The following is a 23,395-nucleotide window of genomic DNA, read 5'->3' as shown; positions in this document are numbered from 1 at the left end:
GACAAACTATGACAACCCATGACATTTTGTTGGTTTATTAATAACCGTTTGGGATATCAATACCACGTAGTAACGAATCCACTCGATGCACACCACCGGTTAATTAACACAAAAGCCCAGCGGTATAATTATTGCAAACACATCGTGTATAAATATGCTGAGCCACGTGAGAGCCACGTCTCTCGACCAGCACTCGGGAACCGTGCACGTCACTGTCACTATAGTGTCACGTCACCAACCTGGATGGACGAGGACAGTTCCGTTGAGCGATTCAGGACGATTGTGCAATTACGATGATAAATTATTGAACTCCGGCCTTGATGAATATTCCAGGCACTTTTGCTCACCCACCATTACCATCCTCTGCACTCTCTGTGTTGTAAAACAGGGTGAAATTCAAAGCACTGACGTCATGAAACCTCCCTTTTTTCTAGTAGCTGAACTATATATATTTCAGCTAGAGATAAAACCTCGATTTATATCATCACTCTTCATTGTTCCTTCGATTTTCCACTCGTTCTTGTTGGGGGTGGTGGGGAAATTTCCGTCTTCTGTTCTTGGTTACATCATCATCGAGTGGTTGCAAAAGGGAGGCGGCTACCTTGTAACGTGATTGCCTAAAACGACGCCTTTCCCTCCCTTCCACGACTCCTTCCAGCTCCTGATGGTGGTCCACTTCAAGAAGCACTGCAACACTTACGGCAGCCTGTCGGCGTACATAATCGCCTTTATGGTGCGGCTGTCCGGCGGGGAGGCCATGCTCGGGCTGCCGGCCCTGATCCACTATCCGGGCTACGTCGAGGAAACCGCAACGCAGATGTTCCCGTTCCGGACGATGGCCATGATCATGAGCTTGGTCACGCTGGTCGGGGTGTCCTGGTGGACCAAGTGAGTCATTGATTTCTTTTAAATTGATTTTTTTTTATTGAAAAATAATTTGTGATTATTTAAAAAAAAAATCTCAGATGGGTCTTTGAAACGGGACGGTTGGCGCCCAATTACGACTACTTCCGCTGCGTTGTCAACATTCCGGAGGAGCTGCACCGCGTTGGAGAACCGTCGGACTCGGGTGAACAGGTAGGTTTGATAGCATGACATTTCCGGATATTTGGATTGAGTTAAGAATAAAAACGTTTCTTAATCCACCATTAGGTGGGTGGTGCCTTCCTCACATTAACAAAGTAATAATGAAAATAAGTTTATGAAAAAAATATATACCTGATACAGACTTTTCCAGAAAACATGCAGACTCTCATTTGAAGCTACAACCGGGCGTTTCGCATCTGGCGCGACCCTCGCACTTAAACAAAAAGATCCGGCCTTTTGAGGTTAGGCAAAAAATCACCCTTTTTTGTATCTACAAAAATCTTTTTCTTGGCATAACTTTTTAAATACTTAACTAAACAGAATACAATTTAATAGGATCATAGGGGACCCCACAACGAACAGAATAAGTTCTGAGATAATCGTGAGGAAAAAAAATCATGTCTACACACATCCCCACAGACATTTGTTCAGAATTTTATTCTGAGTCGATAGGTATACGTGAAGGTATACCTAGGCGTCGTATTTAAGAAGTTCATTTTTCGAGTGATTTTATAGCTTTGTCTCAGTGAGGTGAGGAAGGCAAAAATGATTGAAATACAAAATCAACTAAATCCACCTATGTGGTTGGCTCCTTTCTCACTCCGAACAAAAATTGGGTCGCATGAAAGATCAGGAAACATTTTCATCTAATTTACCAAACTCTTTGAGTAGGGGAACAGCATCTAACTCCAGCGTGCCTCTAATGTTGCCGTAACAGCACTTTGACGTTCAATTACAGCTCATAAAACGCGTTTCTGAACTGAAATCGAGTGATAAATAGTTCAATAGAAAGTGAGCAAGCAAGTTTATATAAACAGTTTTACAACAAAAGTCTTTTAAATAGTTAAAATCACCTAATCGGATGGAGTTAGGAGCGAGTGCTTAACCTGCCAAACATACGAGAATTTCCCCTACCAAGTGCGCAGAAAACTGTTTTTTTGATATCCGAGAAAAAAATAGTAAAATGAATAAAGATACCGATTATTTTTTTTCTTTAAAACAAATAAAATTCTATTGCTTTTCATTAAAGAGTAAAGACCATTTTTTGAAAGATACTAAACATTTTCACAAAATGCCGTATTTTTCTCGAAAACACTCAAATTTTCATAATTTGCAATATGGGTATCAAAACAAGTGAAATTTTTAATTGCATTTTCACTTAATTAAATATTTTAACGTAAAATACTAATATTTTCAAAATGTACAGTATTTTTCGAAAATACTGAAAAAAATATAATTGCAATATGGGTATCAAACGAAGCAACATTTTATATGCATTTTCACTTTATCTGATTTTTTTTTGTAAAAATCTAAAATTGTCATAATTTGTGATATTTTGTGAAATATCGTCATGAAAGGTGACATTGGGTCCGAGGGGTGAGTGAGTGGGTCATACGGAAATGCTGAAATTTGTATAACCCAATCTCACCCTTCCAGACCCAATGTCACCCTGATGACGGTACTAAAATTTTCACAAAATACCGTAATTTTTAAAAAATACTCAAAATTTCATGTTTTGCAACATGGGTATCAAACAAAGCCAGATTTTAAAGGCATTTTCACTTTATCAGATTTTTTTTGTAAAACACTAAAATTTTAACAAAACACCTTTTTTGCAAAAAAAAACTATTTTTTTATAATTTGCAACATGATACCCATAAAAAATACAGCAGTTTTTAAGATAGCTTAAAATACATTAAAAATCGCTATTTATATAACGTTATTTATATAACATTAGTCATGTTTAAAGCTTAAACAATTTCATTGAAACTATCTAAAACAACAACACTTTAGATAAGTTTAGAATTTTATGTTTTATATTAAAACATATTTTAAAAATTATCCCTAAGTCACAACCGCCAACTGGAGGTAATCGGGACTGCAGTCTGAATAGATACAGGAGATTTTAGAGCAATAAATTTGGAAATCGGTGTACTAATTGTTTTGTAATATTCCTGTTGTAACTAAAATCAATCAAAACAATCAGAACATTATGTAAAAAATGGCTGAAACAGCAGTCTAAATTCCTTACTTTTTTAACTAAATAAAATTTAATAGAAAATATTGAAAGCGCAATCTGTAAACAAAATTTTCAGCAATTTTCCCTAACAAGCCAAATTAATGCTGATACATGCCGAATACAATTATGAATGCTTTAAAATTCTTATCGAGTAATAAGTATTAAACTATTCATCTATTTCCACAACCAAATCTGAATTTCCAAACCAAAATTTGATTTGTTTTCAATTTCGGGAATTCCCGGGACAAAATTAAAAAAATCCCGGGATTCGGGAATTCCCGGTTTTGGAAAAATCCCGGGATTTTTGTCCCGGGAATTCCCGGGATGGACGCACTAGAGGGCTGATACCCATGTGCGAAGTGAAATCTTGTAGGAATATTCACTTTACTAGAGTTTTTTTTGTAAAGACTCATCCTCTAACTAAGTGAAAATTCATAAAAAATACGCTTCGTCTGATACCCATATTGCAAATTATCAAAATTGGAATATTTTCGAAAATATACGGTATTTTGTGAAATTTAACGTATTTTGCAAAAAAGTTAAACTTTTGACGAGAATTCGGACATTTAATTCGGTATTGATTTTTTTTTAGAATGATAAGTTTAAAATTATTTATGATTTTATGAAATATTTAAGTGTCCAAAGGGCGTTTAATGTTTAATGTTAATTACAATCGGAATTGATGAATTAAACAAAAAAAAAAAATTACATAAAAATTTAAAAAACAAAGAAAAAAATTCTAAATCAATATTTTCCCCTCCCACAGCTCTCGGTGATGGCCGGTGGCGGCATGACGCGGATGTACGGCGCGGCCGCCTCCTCGACGATGGTCGGCAAGGACGAGCGCAACGGGCGCATCAATCCGGCCCTGGAACCGGACGACGATCTGCCGGTGGCGGAGGCGAAGCGCCAGATGCAGCAGCACCACCAGCGGCTCCAGGACGAAGCCTTTGGGGCACTTTCGCCGGTCGTGGGCGGAACTGGGGGTGGGGGCGCGTCCAGCGGGGTTCTTCCCGGGGGCGGATCGCAGGGCCACACGGCGTTCTGAAATCGGGGGAACGCGGCGGCCGATGGTGGCCAGTGGTAAGGCGGTGGAGGGGGAAGCGGAACTACATGAAGAGTATTATTGACACGCAAAAGTCACACACACACACAGTCATACTCACATAAAGGCAACCGATCTTACTTTATTTGCACCGGAAGTGGAAGCGGAAGAGTGTGTGGTCGGAACGGGTTTCCGGAGGAAAACGATACATATCAAAGCGTATATTATCAAAGTATAAAACAGCTTTAGTGTTTAGTTTGGACTAAGAAGCAACAAAAACATATCAAACTAGATTTTAAACCAAAAAGAAGGGAAAGATTAAAGGGAAAACATATCACATAAACTTACGCAGAAACGCAGCAATTTTAGAGTAGAGATATTTTATTAGTTGGTTTTTAAACTTACAATGAAGGAATGGGATCGGGATGAGAGAGAGGTTAAAATTAAGTTTGTTAAGTTGTTCATCTTCTAAGCTACTCAATTCAAAGTGTTACTTTCAAACTGCAGGAAAATCGATAACCAATTGTACAAATTTATCGTTTAACGAAGAGTTTATAAAAAAACGCATTTGTTTTAGACACAGCATTATTACTTTTAAGCACGTTTAAGCAAAAAGTTTCCCATTTGTCGAAGTGTTTATCGAGAGAGAGGTTGTTGCCAGTTATGGTTCCCAACAGGCTAGGAGAAGAGTTTATTTCCATGTTTTGCGCAGAAGCTTTAAAAAATGACAAAACTGTTGTGAACAAGAGTGCAGAGGCGAACGAGAATGAAATATTCATATATCTCAAAATCAGACAAAGGTGCTAGAAACTAGTGAAAAAAAAAAAAAACAACTGTTTAAAGGGAAGGTGGAGAAGAACACTGTTGTCGAGTTGAGTTTTTGATTATGAACTTTGTGTTGTACTTTCCTGATGTGTTAAACTTTTCTGTTGCTGTAATCGAAATTTTAGAATAAAGAGCAGAAAAACAGATGAGTGTATCGCTTGTATGGATAAACGAGTTGAGTAAATAGAACTGACTATGTAACAAGTATCCATTTAAAGCAAAACATTTGGGGTAGCCATTTAATTGTATAGTGATGAGGGGTATACTCAACACAACATGTAGGTGTTATATATTAAAGCAAAACTGAACATTATTAAAACGAAACAGTGGCAATTACTACGATTAATATGAATCAGAACCAGAGACGGAACTAAGTGAAACCTAATACATATCAATGGTGTCCTTCCAGAAGAAAAAAAAAACATGAAAATTAAAAATTTGTCATCATAAATGTTTTACTAACGCACGTAACTGTCAAAACTTGTTCAACAAAATGACCATTGCCTTTATTGTTTTAGTATTTTCTGGTAAAATGTTTAGAGTTTCTGTCGTGTAAACCAGTTTCTAAATTTACTTACATTTGAATGCATAGCTAATTGACCTATTTTTTTTGTTATATAATTGTTAACTCAAATTTAGTCAGTGGTCCGCACTTAATAATTAATATTAATTTAGATTATTTTAAAACAATGTATACACAAAAAAACAAATCCCATCAGAACGAGAAAAACACTCATTCCTTTCATTGAACCACCCTGTTGTTGTTTCTCATCTAACCGTGTACCATCGCACAGAACGCACCCACACGCATACACCCTCAAACAAAATGTGCATTCATTGTGGGAAGAAACTACCAACGCATACTCAACCCACATATCATCATACTGTTGTTACTAAAGTGTTACTCTATACTATTATACACAAAACAAAAACACCCTAACCTGACACATACACGCAAAGAAAAACATAAGTAAGATGACGTTATTAGATCAAGAAGAAGGAGAAATCATACCACTATGAATATATATACAAACCAAAAAGAACAAAGCTATAAACCAAAAAAATATTAGTAATGAAATGGTAAATAAGCTGGATCAAATCGATAAAAAGAGAAAGCAAGAAAAGAAATTTGTGTAAATTAAGCCGAAAAGAAGCAACCAATAGAAGCATACCGAAGCGTTTCCGGAACGGAACAAAAACTAATTAAAATGAGATAAAGAAAAAAAAAACAAAACAATATTGTAATTATACATCTAGGTATATATACACAAAGTAGTGTTGGGCGGACCGCAAAATACAGAGCTAAAACAAACCCTGTAGTATTATTGTGTCGGCGTTTCAAGTTTAAATTGAAAGAATGTGTAACATTACCAAAAAAACACACACTCCATCGGAATGAGATTAATCAGTTTGCTTCCGAACGTAGTTCGGCATTTAGCAGAGAAACGAAACGTCAATCGTGAAGAGATGTGGGCTTTGAAGAAGCGAAATCATACATATCAAAGTGGGATTAAACACATTTGAGAGCGGGACAAAATTGTGCTAAGAACAATGGAAAATATACATATCTGAACACACTAAACAGGCACATACATAAGAACTCACGTTAGGAAAATGGGTAGCAAAACCAAAAAGGCCCACAATGATGAAAATGAAATAAACAGATACATATCAACTATAATAGGACTTGAAAAAATAGAAAATAAATTGTTGTTAAAAGTATTTAATGAGACAGGAATAAAACATATATGACTATATAAATCAAAACATGAGTTTTTTTTCTGTAATTGATGACAAATTATGTTTGAAAACTTTATTCCAGCATTATAACCTTCGACGTTCACTGTTATCTTGGTCCATTTGCCTCAAAGAAAGACTCCCGGTAGGGTTGAAAGTGACCCATTAGTTGTCGCTCGGCTATCGCGATCCGTTGCATAATTTGAACCCGCCACATAACTGTCGTTACGTTACGTCGTCGTGACTCGCTCGGACGGACGGTTTTCGGCCCATGTCACTGTAAAGTTCATCCCCACGCCTACTAAGCCGGGCGCATGGCCCTCTGGCACGGCCAAGTTTGAGGCCAGTTTGCGAACGAGAAGCAAAAAAAAAAATTGCGAAGAACACAAAAAAAAACAGCAAATTGCAAGACAAAACGATGAGCGCGAATGCGCCAATGTTAAAGTTCGCGCACTCCTGGTCAGGTGACGCTATTTTGGGCATAAGTAGGACTAAAGAAAATACTAAAAACTGGCATCACTGGCTTCAGAACAATTATAGTGTTGCTAAATACGTGGAAAAAGAAGTTAAAAACTACATGTTTAATATAGGATCACATACCATAGTAAGATCCAACGTCGTCGCCGATCATGAATGAATCGTCTTATGCTACGATCCAAGGCAGCATCGTAGTAAGCCGTACCACCGAGAGGGTGTCGTCGGCAAGGGCTGCTGCGATGATCGCTCGCGCGTCTCCAGTGAAAAGTGAATGCGCGTGAAACGAGCCAAAGATACAATCGCATCCACACTCAGAGTTAATGGCCACCTTGTTTTAACTCACTCTACAAAAATTATAATCTTTTTTTCGGCAAGACATCTGACGGTAAACGACGCGTTAACATAGTCACCAACTACTGGAGTCGGAGTCAAATTTCATGAGAGGAAATCAGTACAACTAAAGAGGTTTCTAGTTTCCAGCTGTATTGCCCAACCTCAATTAAGACTTCAGATGGCGAAGTTGTAAGTTATTCTCACACTAGATTTCTGAAAGCGTAAACCACAAAACTCGACCCCGTCGTGAACCTCGCCAGATCCTTATCGGGTGTTCTCATTTAGATTGAGTAGTCATTGTTAGACGCGCCTAAGACTGGAGATAACATCTTCTATTGTTTAATACCGTCACGATTGCACTTGATCCATCAAGTTAAGAACGATGTCGTCTTTCCACACAAAAAACATGGTGGCTCTGTTGTCATATTAATCTTGTTCTGAAAACTTTTTCTTACTTGTTATTTAACTCAAACCAAACTCCGCTGACATTCTCTGGTGACCGAGCTACTGACATCTGTTGTCAGCTTTACTGCCAAGCAGTAGTGAAATCATCGTGTCGTCTTTGCAGTTGGACAATTTTCGTGTATGTTCCAACGCGTCATCAATACCAATTGAATCTCGTTATGGTTAAGGTCGAAGATTGATCATCATTCCGTCGGCACTGTGGGCATATTCAATTGAATGTCAAATATTGACGCAAAATTTATATCTTTTCATGGCAATGATGGTTCCGAATTTGGGTCCAGAAATAGTAAATTTAAATGAAAAAATAATCACGATATGCAATATGCTTCAACAAACAACACAAAGAAAACCATTTTATGATTGATACATTCTGAGTCAGGATTTGAATGTTTTTCTACAACAAACATAGCCGCCAAAATTTCAGGACGTCATTTTGTAACGTCCATTGTCAAAAAGGGCAATTTTGACATGTTCAAAACGGATAATCCGAATTCTGGATTATCCGAAGGCCTGGGATAATCGAATCACGAAATATTTTTTTCTTTATTCGACTATCCCAAGTGATTTTTTGGATTCAGATCGAAGTGAATCGAGCCCGAATTTAAAAAAAATAACTGCTATTACCAGTTAATACCCAAATTATAGATGAGGACAGTAAAAAAAAAAAACATTTCGGATAAATAAAAATGCCAGGTTGATTTTGGAGGAAAATGATGATTGCTTTCGTTTATTTCTTACTCATTTTGACTGTCGTCGACTGACTTCGCGCTCCCTTCGCGGCAAGCGTCATCCAACTTTGCGAAACAATTTCGTGCGGAAACAAAATTAATCCAAAACTTTGGACCCTGCTGAACGGGCCGTTTGCCAAAAACACCGCACTGACAAATCGGCCCATTTTTGCGCGTGTGTTTGTGTTTGTGCTTGCGTAAATGCAACAGCTGGTGATGATTTGTTGTTGGTGTTGGGCGCGTGCAGTTGTGGCACGGTGCGATGGGCGGTCAGTACAATTCGCGTAAGCTGGCTTGCTTGCTCGGTTGAAATCTCGCGCCTGCAGCATTTTCGTACTTTGTTTTGTTGTCATTCTGATTCTTGCTTGTTGTCAAAGCGTTTGTTTCGTTCTCTTCCTAGCATACAAAAACATTAAATTAAGCTATAATATTACAATAATTTAAATTAATTAACCATAAACAGTTAAAACATAGATCCGTTCGTTTCACAGTTGTTGATAGCGTTTTCTCTTTTCAGGTCATGTTGGGGAGTATTTTCAAAGGAAGGTAGCCAAATTTTGTGGGATTCAAAGGGGATTTGGATTAAGGAGCTCTGGGGCTACCTAGCAGAGAGAGATAACTATATCATACACGTTTTAAGGCACATGTTCATTTGGGGCGCATGAGAAGCGGTCCTGGGGATTCCGTTGATTGTCCGTAGTAAAGTCTGAGGTTTGGTTCTAAGGCCGAGTTTAGTAGTTGTAGCCTCCGCTTTGAGTGTATGACTGAGGGATGGTGGCCGGGACGGATGATCCACCGTTGGGTCGGCCCGAGCTGTATCCGGCGCTGCTGCTGCTTCCACCGTTGGATGAGAAGCTGCTGGCGGAGAACGAGCTCTGCGAGTAGCCGTTTCCGGAGGAGCCGCTGCTGTGGCCGTTACCGTTGCTCGGGGCACCATATTGCGACGATGGAGCCGAAGGAGCACCGTACTGAGACGAGGGAGCAGAAGGAGCGCCATATTGGGAAGAAGGAGCACCGGCACCTGGGGCGCCGTACGACTGGCTTGGGCGTCCGTTTCCGTTTCCACCTGGAGCTGGGGCACCGTATTGGCTTGATGGGCGTCCACCGTTTCCGTTACCACCTGGAGCTGGGGCACCATACTGAGACGAAGGAGCAGAAGGAGCGCCATATTGGGAAGAAGGAGCACCGGCACCTGGAGCTCCGTACGACTGGCTTGGGCGTCCGTTTCCGTTTCCACCTGGAGCTGGGGCACCGTATTGGCTTGATGGGCGTCCACCGTTTCCGTTACCACCTGGGGCTGGGGCACCATACTGAGACGAAGGAGCAGAAGGAGCGCCATATTGGGAAGAAGGAGCACCGGCACCTGGAGCTCCGTACGACTGGCTTGGGCGTCCGTTTCCGTTTCCACCTGGAGCTGGGGCACCATACTGGCTTGATGGGCGTCCACCGTTGCCGTTACCACCTGGAGCTGGGGCACCATACTGGCTTGAAGGGCGTCCACCGTTGCCGTTGCCTCCTGGAGCTGGGGCACCATACTGGCTTGACGGGCGTCCACCATTACCGTTGCTGTATCCACCGTTTCCGTTTCCTCCCTGAGCTGGGGCACCGTACTGGCTCGATGGGCGACCTCCGTTTCCGTTTCCTCCGGGGGCTGGGGCACCATACTGGCTCGATGGGCGTCCTCCAAATCCGTTTCCGTTAGATGGTCCAGCTGGGACTCCGTAGCTAGTGGCTGGTGGTCCTTGACGCGACTGTCCCACCAGATGGAGCGCCATACTGAGAGAAGGAGCACCACCAGATGGAGCACCATACTGAGAGGAAGGAGCACCACCGGATGGAGCGCCATACTGAGAGGAAGGAGCACCACCAGATGGAGCGCCATACTGAGAAGACGGGGCACCACCAGCTGGAGCACCATACTGAGAGGAAGGAGCACCACCGGAAGGAGCACCATACTGAGAGGAGGGAGCACCACCGGAAGGAGCGCCATACTGAGAAGAAGGGCACCACCAGCTGGAGCACCATACTGGGAAGAAGGAGCACCACCTGCAGGAGCACCATACTGGGACGAAGGAGCACCATACTGGGATGAAGGAGCACCACCAGCTGGAGCACCATACTGAGAAGAAGGAGCACCACCGGCTGGAGCACCATATTGAGAGGAAGGAGCACCACCAGCTGGAGCACCATACTGGGACGAAGGAGCACCACCAGCTGGAGCACCGTACTGAGAAGAAGGAGCACCACCAGCTGGGGCACCATACTGAGAGGAAGGAGCACCACCCGAAGGAGCACCATACTGGGAAGAAGGAGCACCGCCGGAAGGAGCGCCATACTGCGATGAGGGAGTCTGGGGACGTCCATTTCCGTTTCCACCGTTCGGGGCACCGTATTGTTGGGATGGGGCACCACCAGATGGAGCGCCGTACTGCGATGAGGGAGTCTGGGGACGTCCATTTCCGTTACCACCGTTCGGGGCACCGTATTGCTGAGATGGGGCACCACCCGAAGGAGCACCATACTGAGAGGAAGGAGCACCGCCGGAAGGAGCGCCATACTGCGACGAGGGAGTCTGGGGACGTCCGTTACCGTTTCCACCGTTCGGGGCACCATACTGCTGAGATGGACTGTAAAAAAGCATTATTATTAGATTCGGACAGTTTAAACAAGGGTATATTCCTTCTTCGTTTAATAGCTTACCGGGCACCTCCGTTACCGTTGCTTGGGGCTCCGTACTGCTGGGAAGGAGCCTGAGGGCGTCCTCCAAAGCCTCCGTTTCCATTTCCGTTGGGTGCTCCGTACTGCTGCGAAGGAGCCGACGGGTATCCGCCAGCACCGCCGTTGCCATTGCTCGGAGCTCCGTACTGCTGGGACGGTGCACCTCCGGCTGGGGCTCCGTACTGCTGCGATGGGGCCGATGGGTATCCGCCAGCTCCGTTTCCGTTACCATTGCTTGGTGGGCCGTAGCTTCCGCTCGGCGGACCAGCTGCTGGGTAACCTCCGGCTCCTCCTCCGTTCGACGGTGGCAGGTAGCTGCCACCAGGAAGAGGCGCCTCTCGTTTCGTCACGGAAGCGGCGAATGCTGGTCCTAGGGCGCAGCACAGCACGGCCAGTGCTGTGAGCTTGTGGTGCATTCTCATGCTTGTCTGGAACGAAAAGGGCGTCGTGTTATCTAAGAGTGTTCCCCGAGGGAGGTCAACGCCGCTGACAGGTGATGGATTGAGCGGTACGGCCTACTATTAATCGCGGCGACGACGTTTGTACGTTTGTAGGAAATAATCGTCAGATTAGCGATCTCGGCGGCTGGCGTGTAAACATTACAATGTAATCTCCGTCGTCGGTTCTGACGTTTGCACGACGATGTTTACGATCTTAACCTAGATGCCACATGTGCTTTATTGTTATTCGCCAGCATCTTTGCATAACTTCTCAACGCGTTGGTGCCCGAAAAAAAAACTAGAAGAATTACGCGGAGCAAATATCGACACCGATCTTACATGACTTTTGCTGATCGTTCGACATTCGACTCATTACTTAGCTGTACACGAAATTGATAAATTGTTGGCTCTTATGCAACGTTTGACGGGTAAGGAGATCTGCAGATGCTGCCGTTGCATCTTCATCGCAACTAAGCTGGCGCTGAGCAATGCATCGCGCGCGCGCCTGATTTTATCGCGATCGTCTCCATAGAGATCCCGCTGCAGCAACAACGGGGCTGCAATTATGCTGTCAAATTGAATTATTCTTCGCTTTGTTTGGTGGGCCCCCTGGGCAGATGTCGTCGAAGCAGGCGTCGTTGGTGGGAAAAAAATCTTGTCGTTGGTAGCCGCACAACGCGGACATCCCCCAACGACGTCGAATCTGTTTGGCCTACTGCGATTGAACGGAAGCAAAACCGTGGCGTGATGATGGCACCTCTTTAGCTAGGTTTCATCACCTGCAGTCTGCACCAGACAGCACAGCATGCTGCGAAGACTGCCGAGCTGGATTAATGCCGGAAAACAGTGCTTTATTCAGCGAACAACAGGGCTGAACTGCGATTTCTTGATTTTTTTTTTAATTTTGTCGAGTTTGGTGGGTTTTTTTTCGATTTTGCTGAGCTACCCAAAGCATCTAAATAAAAATTATAAAGATTTAATAAATTAAACCCTGATTCATCAATCAAAGATTTCTAAACAAGCTGGCGCCACGCTGTCTCCCAAACAAGGGTAACTACACCGATTGTTGTGCAGATCCAAATCTCGGTAATTCTGCTTACTTTACATCTCAGCTGGAAATTTGCAACCATCATCGCGATTTAAGCCGATCCACCATCGAACCCCCGTTGTCCTCTCCCTAGTCACGAACCGCGTGCCGTGAGGAGCAAGGTATCCATTTGTTTGCTCGCTGTTTCTTTCCTCTTTTTATGGGGCCACTAACGGCCGTTGGCTACGGGTCGCATCGGCGTGGGACTCTCTTTACATCACACCACAAAGGCAGTTTACACAGAAAAATTGTAATTTTCGCACCGAAAAACTAATGTTTTGCATGGTTAGTGATTAGTTATGGTAATTTGAGTGAGACTAAACGGCTTGAAGTGCCAAAATCGCAAAATTAACTGTTTTAAACCAAAACAGAAAAATGTTGGTAAAACAGACCAACTTTTATTAACCGTGCAAAACCGGCAAAGATAGATCATCCGGCGAGGGGGTTGATGCGGGGGTTGCAAATTAAATTAAGCTGATTAATTTTCTAATTAAGTGCCGCCTTTTTGTCTCGTAGATCGACGATCTGCCGACGACGCGGCGGGGGTAGAGTAACCTGACCGGGTTTAGACAAGACATACGGCCCGGGAGGAGGCCGTATGATGAATGGACGGTGCGGCGAGCGCGATGAGCTGGCTCGATTATGGGTTAATTGCGATGGAGAGGGAGCCTTCTGTTACTTTTTTTTTGCAACATTTTTTTTTATAATTGGGGATAAAAGGTTGATTACATCATTTCTTTTAGAGTTACAAAAATTACGTCCTAGCATAGATCAATGCACATTTTTTGACAGAGATATTTGGAATATTAGTCAAAAACGTAAAAGTTGATCCCTAAAAAATAACATTTTTCAAAACATTGGTAAAGGGTCACATAACCAAGGCTAACCTCTAAATTTTCTTTAAAAAAAATGGATGATAAACGGAATTTTTGCAAATTTTCAAGATCGAAGGGGTTGATTGTAGAGAGTTGAACAAAATGGAGAACAATATTTTCAATCTTAATTTTGTTATATTTTAACTATTTTAGATATTTAAATTTCCTGCAAAAAAACATTCATTTTTTGTGACAATTAAAAAATCTTGATATAATGTTTAAAAAAATTAATTAACTCTTTTTTAATCGAATGGAATATTTTTACAATGCAAAGATCGAAATATAAGTTTGTTATTTAGGTTGGACGAAACTTATACTTTAAAGATATTGGAAGAATGCTTCAGTTTTCAAAATTTGCATGTTAAGGATTTTCTCCATTGCAATGGTAAAGTGTCTTTAATAAAACTAATAACAATGTTAAGGATTTAAGCTAATTTAATGTATTTACTAATTGGCATTTATTTAGTTATTTTGACAAATTAAACTTGGATTGTTAATTTATCTTCTTGGTGTGAAAAAAAAAAACAGAGGATAGAAAAGTAAGTTCACAGAAAAAAATTATGGTAATATTTATCAGGAAATGGTGACAGATCTTGTGTCAAAAATATGATTGAATTTACTTCAGAAAATGATGAATTTTTATAAGTTTTTGATGAATATTCATCAGGTTCACATTTTTACACATTTTTCTGTAATATTACTCAAAAAAAAAAGAGGTAATATTCAACCTACCAAATTTTCAACATTCCAAAATTCAACTTTTTTTTGCTGTGTTGTTAGTATTATTTAAAGAGCAATTTGTTCTTGTGTAAAAACAATAATTTAAATTGTCATTTTAAAGCGAAAGCATTCACCAATTGTAAAATTGGATATGAATTAAAATCATATCATTTTCAATCTAATAAGCTTAGTGTCCGATTTAAATCATTTTATCACAACATTTTTTGAGACATTCTGTTTGGAAGCCTTAATTTTTTCAATCCAAATTGACAGAATTTGTATGAAATATTTGTTTTGGTTGATTAGAGAAAAATGAGAGTTTTCGATTAATTGTGTGTTACTTCAACTTGTTCATTCTTCTGGAAAAATAATACACCAAGTTAGCATTGATTAGTCAATTGTTAGCAAAAGAAAACATATTTTTTCCTATTTGCCGTTCATCACAATCCCGGAAAATGCTCGCACTAAAAGTTTTAGCACACTTTGCCGCGCTCAACGCATCGGTTAGTAGTGTTGTTATAAATGGGTCAACTTTTCCGTTCGTTTTTCTTCACACATTTTTACTCGGATCTCAGTTTTCTGCACTCCACCCTTAAAGTTTTTCCTTTAATCCCAGCATCACACTTTTGCACATAAAGAGCCGCCCACTCCGAAACGACGAAACTTTTTCAATTTTACTGCAGCTTCCGGAGATTTTCCGATTGTTCCGCTGCAAGTTTGTCGTTAAGGCCACTTTTGTGTAATTCTTTTTTCACTAAACCCGCCACAATCCAAGCAAGCGACGAACCGCCTGTTCCGGAAATCGATGCTTACTTCGATTGATCTCTAGGACCGATCTCGATGTGGGAACGGCGCGAATCGCAGGTGGCGTTGCAGCAGGATCGACACGTGTCAGCTGGGCTGGATCTCAGCAGACAACGGTGTGTTGTTGGTGTGTTTGTGCTGGTGGCAGATTCCTCGGGTCGTCTCCGGTTGGATGAACGACCAAATGAACCGAACCGATGTAGTTAACTGAATGATATTCAAATCGGAGTAATCGTCACTTTTATACCGAAAACTAAACAAAAGTGCAATTTTCGTTTGTTTAGGCCTGAGAAAAAAAAACCCGACGACGGCTAGAAGATCGGGCCAGAATCGGCTCCACTCGCGAATCTCGGCTGCCGCCGCCGCCGATGGAGCATCAAGGGATGGGGTGCGCAATGTTTTTGTTTTTTTTTGTGTGCTATGTGCCTCTTCTTCACGTGCTTTTTAGAAGCCTCGGCAGCGCAGCACCCCCACCCGATCTTCACCCGAGCAAGCTCGGATCGCAAACGAGAGTGAAACCGACGACGAAGAGTAGGCTGCGCGGTCGATGGTGAGTGAGCACCACAGCTGATCAGAGAGAAGATCGCGGCATGCTGTGCGATTGAAGAGACCGCAGAAGCATGATATCGCGAGAAGAGCGGACCGGAGATGATTGCGGAAATGACGGGGCTCCCGGCCTGCTGCAGCGACGGCGGGTATTGAACCAAGAACTTTTTTGTTGCCAAAAGTGCAACGGTGAGGATAATGGAGTGTCGCTGTTCGAGCCGGTTGGTGTGATATGTATCTTCTTGACTCAGAATGATGTGATAATGAGAGTGATCGTTGGAATAAAATAGTTGCAATTATTGGAACAGAAATGCATTTCCTGAAAAATGTTAAAAGTAGAATCGTTTATATAAAGTCCACGAACATATATTTTTATGATTATATGAGAAGTTTTAACAATAAAAATTAATTGAATGTCAGGTTGAGGCTCCGAATGGTATGACAACATACAGTCAAAACGCAGCACACTCCAATTTTTAAAAAAATATCAGTAAAACCTAGAATGTCGGTTTGTTCTGTTTTCATTTAAAATATATCTAAAGCAGTTTTTATTCTTAAAAAATTGTCTAGATCCGGAAAATCAGGGAGTCTTTTAATTAAATCTTTAAAAAAGATATTGAGTATTTGTAAACATTTTATGCAAGTATCGCAGTTTCTTTTTCGGCATTTTTTTTTTGTGAAATCCTATATTTGTATTACAGTCGACTCTCTGGTTGTCAATATCCAAGGGACCGTCGAGGTAGAGAATCATCAGTTTACAGAACGATGCAAAATGAAGACTCGATTGAAAATATTTTTTTCTTGATACCCAGCTATGGGAGAGAATCATGGCAACGTCCATCAAACAAAAACAAACTAATGTCAAACAACCTTCAAAGCTTCGTTTCGCCAAGAAAAATGTCTATGCAAGCCATGAGAAAGTGAAATTATTGACAACCGGAAGAGATTTTTAAAGCAAACAGAATCCAAGGGACCGTCGAGGAAGAGATCCTTCAAGCAAGGGAAAATATCGAGGAATGAAGATAATCGAAGTATGCAGATTGAAGGGACTGAAGAATTCATCGATAGGTGGAGAATTATTGATATCGAGAAGATCGACAGCCAGAGAGTCGACTGTATAATAGATGATTGTACTTGAACTGTTCTGGTGCATAATGCAGCCAACAATATTTTTTCTTTGGAAAGCTAAAACCATTGCCTGTAATTAAAATGTATAATTGTTTTTTTGTCTTTTTTTGCCTCATAAAGTGATTTAAAGATTTAAAAATACTCTAGATCAATTGAAATTTTCATTAGAAAAACTTATGAAATCATCTCGTGATATCATGCTTTTATGGTTTGGTCTGCATGGTGCGCTACTTGCATCCAAATATTCCCAAAAGTGAGATTCTTATTGAAAATTTAATGCTCTACAACTTTGTAGAACATACTAAAACTGTAAAACTCGATCCTGAAAAGTTATTAGCAATTTAAAAAAGTCATTTTTGTATGAAAAACATTTTTTTCGCCAACTTTAGGCTCGGGTATCAACGGGTTAATCTCATCCAATTTCGCTCAAAATTTACACAGATGCTTAAAATAGGTAACCCAAAAAACCTTTTTCCGCTTGATTTCCGATTAATTTTTTCTGGGCACCCTACTGTACACAGTAAAAAAATCATGGTAATATTACATCTTTTATGTCAGGAAAAAGTGTAATTTTAAATCTGAAAATGTGTAATTCCACCACTTTTCTTGTGTGATGTTACTTTTTCAGTCTAAGTTGAGGTAAAATTACATCATAAAAGAGGTAATATTCAACCGTTCTAAATAACACCTTCCAAATTTACTCATTTTTATACTATGTTTTTTTGACGAGTGGGCTCAGAATCAGGAGAACGGATAGGACGAAATTAGGTGCACTGCTCTCGTACACAGACCATATGATTGTTTGAAAATTGAATAAAGTTGACGACGGTTGGTGTTGATGATTGCGCAGCGCTCACATATGGTAAAGAGGGAGTACAATCGAATTTAAATTTAATTTAGTTTGCTGAACGGTGGCGATAAAGGTTAGAGCTTGACGTCGGCGACGGTTCTTCTTCAAGGCGTTCGAGACACTCCAGATCCAGCCTTCTCCGTGCATGTGAACGTGGTCGATAATCGGTGCGATGTTCGAAAAATGGCGTGATTGTTGGTAAGACACTCACGCAGCCGTTGCCTTAGCCTCTATGGAAGAAGGATGGCAAAATGTTGATTATTATTCGCGAATGTCGAATGTCGGAGAGCGGCTGCTGCGGCTCAATTGGAAAGGAGGGCACCCGGCTGCTGCTGCAGCTGCTGGCTGCGAGTTCGAGACTGTAACGAATCGAACAGCAGCACCACGTGTGTGGCAATCTCTGGCAATTGTATGGCTCGTTCTAGATGAGTCGAGGAACAGTTCCTGCATGCTTGAAAATCGCATTCAAAGATATTAAAGCCGATCACTCTCAAAACAACTGCCACGACACCTGATATCAGTTAAATCGAATCTCCAAATGGATCCAAGCTGCGGTCTCTGAACATAAATTTCGCCATATAGTCTCACACGAATCGACGCGCCGGTCAACTCGTGGGTCGTAGGAAATTATGCAACTTCATGTAAGCTACTGCAGCCCAGCATGCAATCGGTTAGTAATCAGTGAGATGTACTAACGACTCCCCGATATGACCATCGTCTTCACGAAAGATTGGAAATTTTCGGCATGCCATTTACTACAAGATGTCCCATATGCGGTGTGGACACTGTTTGGGGAATGCATCGCGACATGGAATGGTTGATGGCGCCTACGACTTGATACAATCTGATAGTTTACGCAAAACAGTTGCGTAAAATGAGTTACTTTCAAAAACATGAAAGCTTTTGATTTATACAATCTTGTTTTAGGAAATCTACAAATTCTACTTATCTTCTAAGAAAAAAAAAACACTTTGTGAGTGGATTCGATTGTTGTCTTACCGCACTCGGTTACGAGTTGTTCTCACCAACTCGAGTGCTTGTTGAACAATCCACTTGAAGGGTCCTCGAAGCCATTCAGCAGCTACAACTCCGGTTGTAGGTTAGATCCTGGAGTTCGCCTGAAGAGCTGACTTCATTATGAGTTGCTTATCGACGCTCGTAGATTTGATGAGCCCTCAATTGCTCGCTACACCGATCGTGACCAGAGAAACCTGCACGGATCTTCGAGCAACAATTGCACTCATTAGCAGACACTTAACCTTGGTCGAACAAGAGACGAGCGAAGGTACTCCAGTTGTACCACGTTGCGCCGTTGCGCCGTGTGTGGGCACTTGCGTTGAAGATGCTGGTGGTGAACCCCATCCTAGGACCCTCACCGCAGACGTATCCGGACCGAACAAGGGTCGAAGGTCGATCGATTAGATAGAAAACCCCGGAAGGCAAGCGTCTAATGGCGTCTGGCTGCCAAATTGTTTTAATTTTGGGTACGCAATGATTGCCATCATTTGCTGGTCGTAAAAATGTCGTAAAGTTTATTACTGACCACGACTGCTGACCTCGCGATCAGGCTGATTTGCTAAGAGGTTCTGTGCCTTACCAAATTTAAACTTTAGATTAGCGAGGCCTACGTAACCGACAAGTTCGTGCTCTCCAGCGTTACGTTTACGCAAACTTTCCAGACAGTCGATAGATCATGTGTGAACCTCAAACAAAACGCAACAACCGCGGTGCTATCAGCGATTCAAGTGCAAATTCTGTCTGGCACTTATCTTGTAACCTACATAAGCGCGTTTTGCGAGATTTGCCCGATTATGAGGCGCATAGACCGAGTTAACCACGTGCTCCGAAGATGTCACGACAGCGCGGTCTCATTATTGGCCAACCCACCAAGTCAACTGCATCCACCGAGATGCAATTAGCTAATTCGGTTCGGACGACGCGACATCAAACGATGCACTTTTTTGTTCCCCCACCTTGGTGAGTTGTAAACACGACCCGGTGAGAGGAAGATGTGCTGCATGGGAAAAGACCCGGTCGCAGTTGAGTTGACACGCGAAGCACAGTTCAGCGGGCCAAACAGGTCGACGTGAGAGCCGGGATCTTTAGTGATGGATGATCTATCATTTTCAGTCTTTAATGAAAAGTAATTAGTGGTATGCTGCCAGTTGGGAGAGCTTTTTTCGTGATCCACCTAGTTAGTTATTGCTTTCTTGCGTTGTCGTTTGAAACATAATTTAAAGCCTCTTAACGAAACTTAAAGGTTTGTGTACTAGGGAACAACTTTGCCCAAGATTTTACACGTTAAATTGTTAAATCGGTTAAATCTAATTTAAACTTTAAAGCTGACCGATATATGCATTGTTCCCAAATTCAGTTGACTTGCTTGCATGCAAGAGTGACAAATTCCCTTTGGCAAGTTGCCACAATTGCAGGATGTGTAAAAATAGCAAGACCAATTGGAACTACATTTCATATGAAGAGTGACAACTTGGCTTGTTAACTCAGTTTGCCTAAATCTGTTTTCTAATCATCTAAATTGCAATAATCTTGATTGTCATTAAAGTTGGACTGCCCGTAAGGTGACAAGAAAAAATGAAAATTTTGAAAAATCTGAAGAGATACCCCCTGGCTTGATTCATTAGGCAATAATGAGTAACTGTGGCAATTTTAAGCCAAATCGGTCAGGTTAAAGGGTCGCTTTTTATCGTTGAAGTTTATATGGGGAAAATCATCGTTTCAGGATTTTGACAGCAGGTGACGCAGATCTCGCCAAAATTGTGCAATTATGAGATTTTTGTAGGAAATGTAATTTCCTACAACTTTGTCGAAGATCCGAGTTGATCCTGGTGATTTAATAGCAATGCGATGAAAAGAAATCGGCTTATATACTTGAAAGAACATATGAATATATATTAGGAAATAATAAGAAAATACTTTTTACTAAAAAAATCACCAAAAATCAGGATCAACTCGGATCGTTTTGCACTCTTCAACAAAGTTGTAGGAAATTAAATTTCCTACAAGAATTTTACACTTCGAAATTTTCCTTTTCAGCATCAAGGATGATCGAGGACTTATTTTGAAGAAAATTGCTCGTTGAGTTGGGTGGTGGTCAATTCGGGTGAAAATCCAAATTCTTGTCTGCCTGTGTGGATCAATCGGACCGCGTGCTGGAATCACAATCCAGAGGTCGCTGGTTCGAATCCCGAGGCGGACGCAAAAAATTCTAAGTGTAAAAATATAGGTATTCGGTGCCCTCTCCCCGTGCCAAACCTTCACACTTAGGAGACCCGGGAGGTGGAGTCTTGTCGCAAAAAAAAGAACGATACACACCTGTGGATCCGTTGACGAAACCGCAAGGTTTAAGAGGGCCACATTATAAGGTGTTACGTCGATTCCGTTCCGTTCCAAATTCTTGCTTGTTTTGATAGTATAAACTGCCAAACTCGAGCTTGAGCCGAAAACAATGGTTACGAGTGGGTTTAAGTTGGAATGAGTCATATTAAATTAAATAAAGTTTAGTCTTTCTGTCAGAAAGAAAAATTTCTCATTTTCAAAATCATGTTTTAAAGTTTTTCATAATAACTTTGTTATACTTAAGGCTACCAACTGTATGGATTTTTTCCTTACCATACGGATTTTCGACCCTCTTCGCGGATTTTTAACAGGCCGGAATTTTTGTTGGGAATTTCACGCATAATACGGATTTGTATGGAATTTTAACAATTTTTGAACATTGAATGCTTTTTTGATTTGGTCAAAGCTTTTGTTAATTAGACATTTTAATTTAACTGTGAGTTTAAAAAGGGAGAGTTTTCTCAATTCAAACTTGATTATTTTTTTTTTCTTTCTAGAATTGTTCTTTCAGACATTCCTTACTAAATATATTTATCCATTAAAAGATCCAAAGGCTTTCTTTAACTTGTAAAAACCTTTTAACATTTTTATTAATAAATCTAGAGTTTTTTTAAAAGTCCTATAAACTGTTATGTTACACATGTTATAGGACCATTTTAATAAAAAAAAAACTCTGGAAAAGTGTTCGTGAAAACACTGAGAACGATATCATTCGCAAAAGCAAACTTGACATTTCGTAATCTTTTAAACGTTTTACAAAAATAAATGAAAACCATAATGATTTTATTCAAATCACGGTTTATTTTATGAATACTTTTAAACGTGCAAGTCATAAGCACTCTGATAGCATTTTGTGAAATTTGTTAGCTGTAAAAACAACACAGTTTTATATTTGTAATTCTCATTTATTTTTAAATTTAATTTATCAAAATAATTCCTTGACAGTATTTGTTATACAGTAGTTGTTCGGTAGCTGGGCGTTGTTAAACTGACCAAAACAAAACCAAAATAACACCAAACAAAAACCAAAACAAACCAAAATGACCGACCGGGGTTAATGGATGTAAAAATCATATTCAATAAATAAAAAAGCTTTTTTCAAACTTTTGATCAATTTCAAGTTACAATTAAAGAAATATGAAAAGTTAGCATTGTAAATAAATTTGAGTAACTTTTTTTTATATTTCATAGCCTTAGTTATACTGAAGGTTTTTTATGAATATTTTATGATGAACTTAACGGAACCAATCATAAATAACAATTCAAAACCATAAATATTGCAATGAAATTTGCATGCATTTAATTGCTCATATTAATCACCATAAAGGAACCTAACGATTACTCGTTTGTCAGTTTCGAATCATAATGATGCAGCTTAATTAGTGCACCTGGCTCCGTTAGAACCATATAATTTGCATATTATTTAGTGAATGTAAATTATTTTGAATTGCTTTGACTGTTTTGCGAATACATTAGACCTAAATATCTCATTTTTCAACCATAAAACGTATCACAAAACATACCAATCAATTCGCGCTTCAATCGCGAAAGGAAGTTGTAACTAGGGGGTGCACACTTGTGTCGTGAAATCGCAAACACATAATTCAAGGCAGATGAACGATATCATTCGTAAAAGCAAACTTGACATTTCGTAAACTTTTAAACGTTTTACAAAAATAAATGAAAACCATAATGATTTGATTCAAATCACGTTTTTTTTTTATGAATACATTTAAACGTGCAAGTCATAAGCACTCTGATAGCATTTTGTGAAATTTGTTAGCTGTAAAAACGACACAGTTTTATATTTGTATTTCTCATTTTTTTAAATTTAAATTATCAAAATAACTCCTTGACAGTTTTTGTTATACAGTAGTTGTTCGGTAGCTGGGCGTTGTTTAACTGACCAAAACAAAACCAAAACAACACCAAACAAAAACCAAAACAAACCAAAATGACCGACCGGGGTTAATGGATGTAAAAATCATATTCAATAAATAAAAAAGCTTTTTTCAAACTTTTGATCAATTTCAAGTTACAATTAAAGAAATATGAAAAGTAAGCATTGTAAATAAATTTGAGTAACTTTTTTTTATATTTCATAGCCTTAGTTATAATGAAGGTTTTTTATGAATATTTTTTGATGAACTTAAC

The 23,395-nt window shown here is 40.3% G+C and overlaps 2 protein-coding genes across 2 annotated transcripts in view; one reads left to right on the top strand and one right to left on the bottom strand.

The window, feature by feature from the left end:
- The window catches only part of LOC6032712 (high-affinity choline transporter 1), a 39,488-nt gene extending 32,750 nt beyond the window's left edge, over positions 1–6,738 (top strand). Inside the window, 3 exon segments of the mRNA XM_038255197.1 lie at positions 659–888; positions 966–1,077; positions 3,873–6,738. Coding sequence (XP_038111125.1) covers positions 659–888; positions 966–1,077; positions 3,873–4,154 — 624 coding nt within the window. The 3' untranslated portion in view covers positions 4,155–6,738.
- A 2,043-nt stretch (positions 6,739–8,781) lies between these two features.
- On the bottom strand, positions 8,782–15,570 carry LOC6032570 (pro-resilin). Its single transcript, XM_038248905.1, is given in 4 exon segments — positions 8,782–10,721; positions 10,724–11,343; positions 11,417–11,862; positions 15,370–15,570. Coding segments are annotated over 3 exon segments (2,334 nt in total). The 5' UTR covers positions 11,857–11,862; positions 15,370–15,570; the 3' UTR covers positions 8,782–9,447.
- Between the last annotated feature and the right edge of the window lie 7,825 nt (positions 15,571–23,395).

Source organism: Culex quinquefasciatus, chromosome 1 (assembly GCF_015732765.1).
Source record: "Culex quinquefasciatus strain JHB chromosome 1, VPISU_Cqui_1.0_pri_paternal, whole genome shotgun sequence".
NCBI lineage: Eukaryota > Metazoa > Arthropoda > Insecta > Diptera > Culicidae > Culex > Culex quinquefasciatus.
This window is presented reverse-complemented; position numbering and strand designations above follow the sequence as displayed.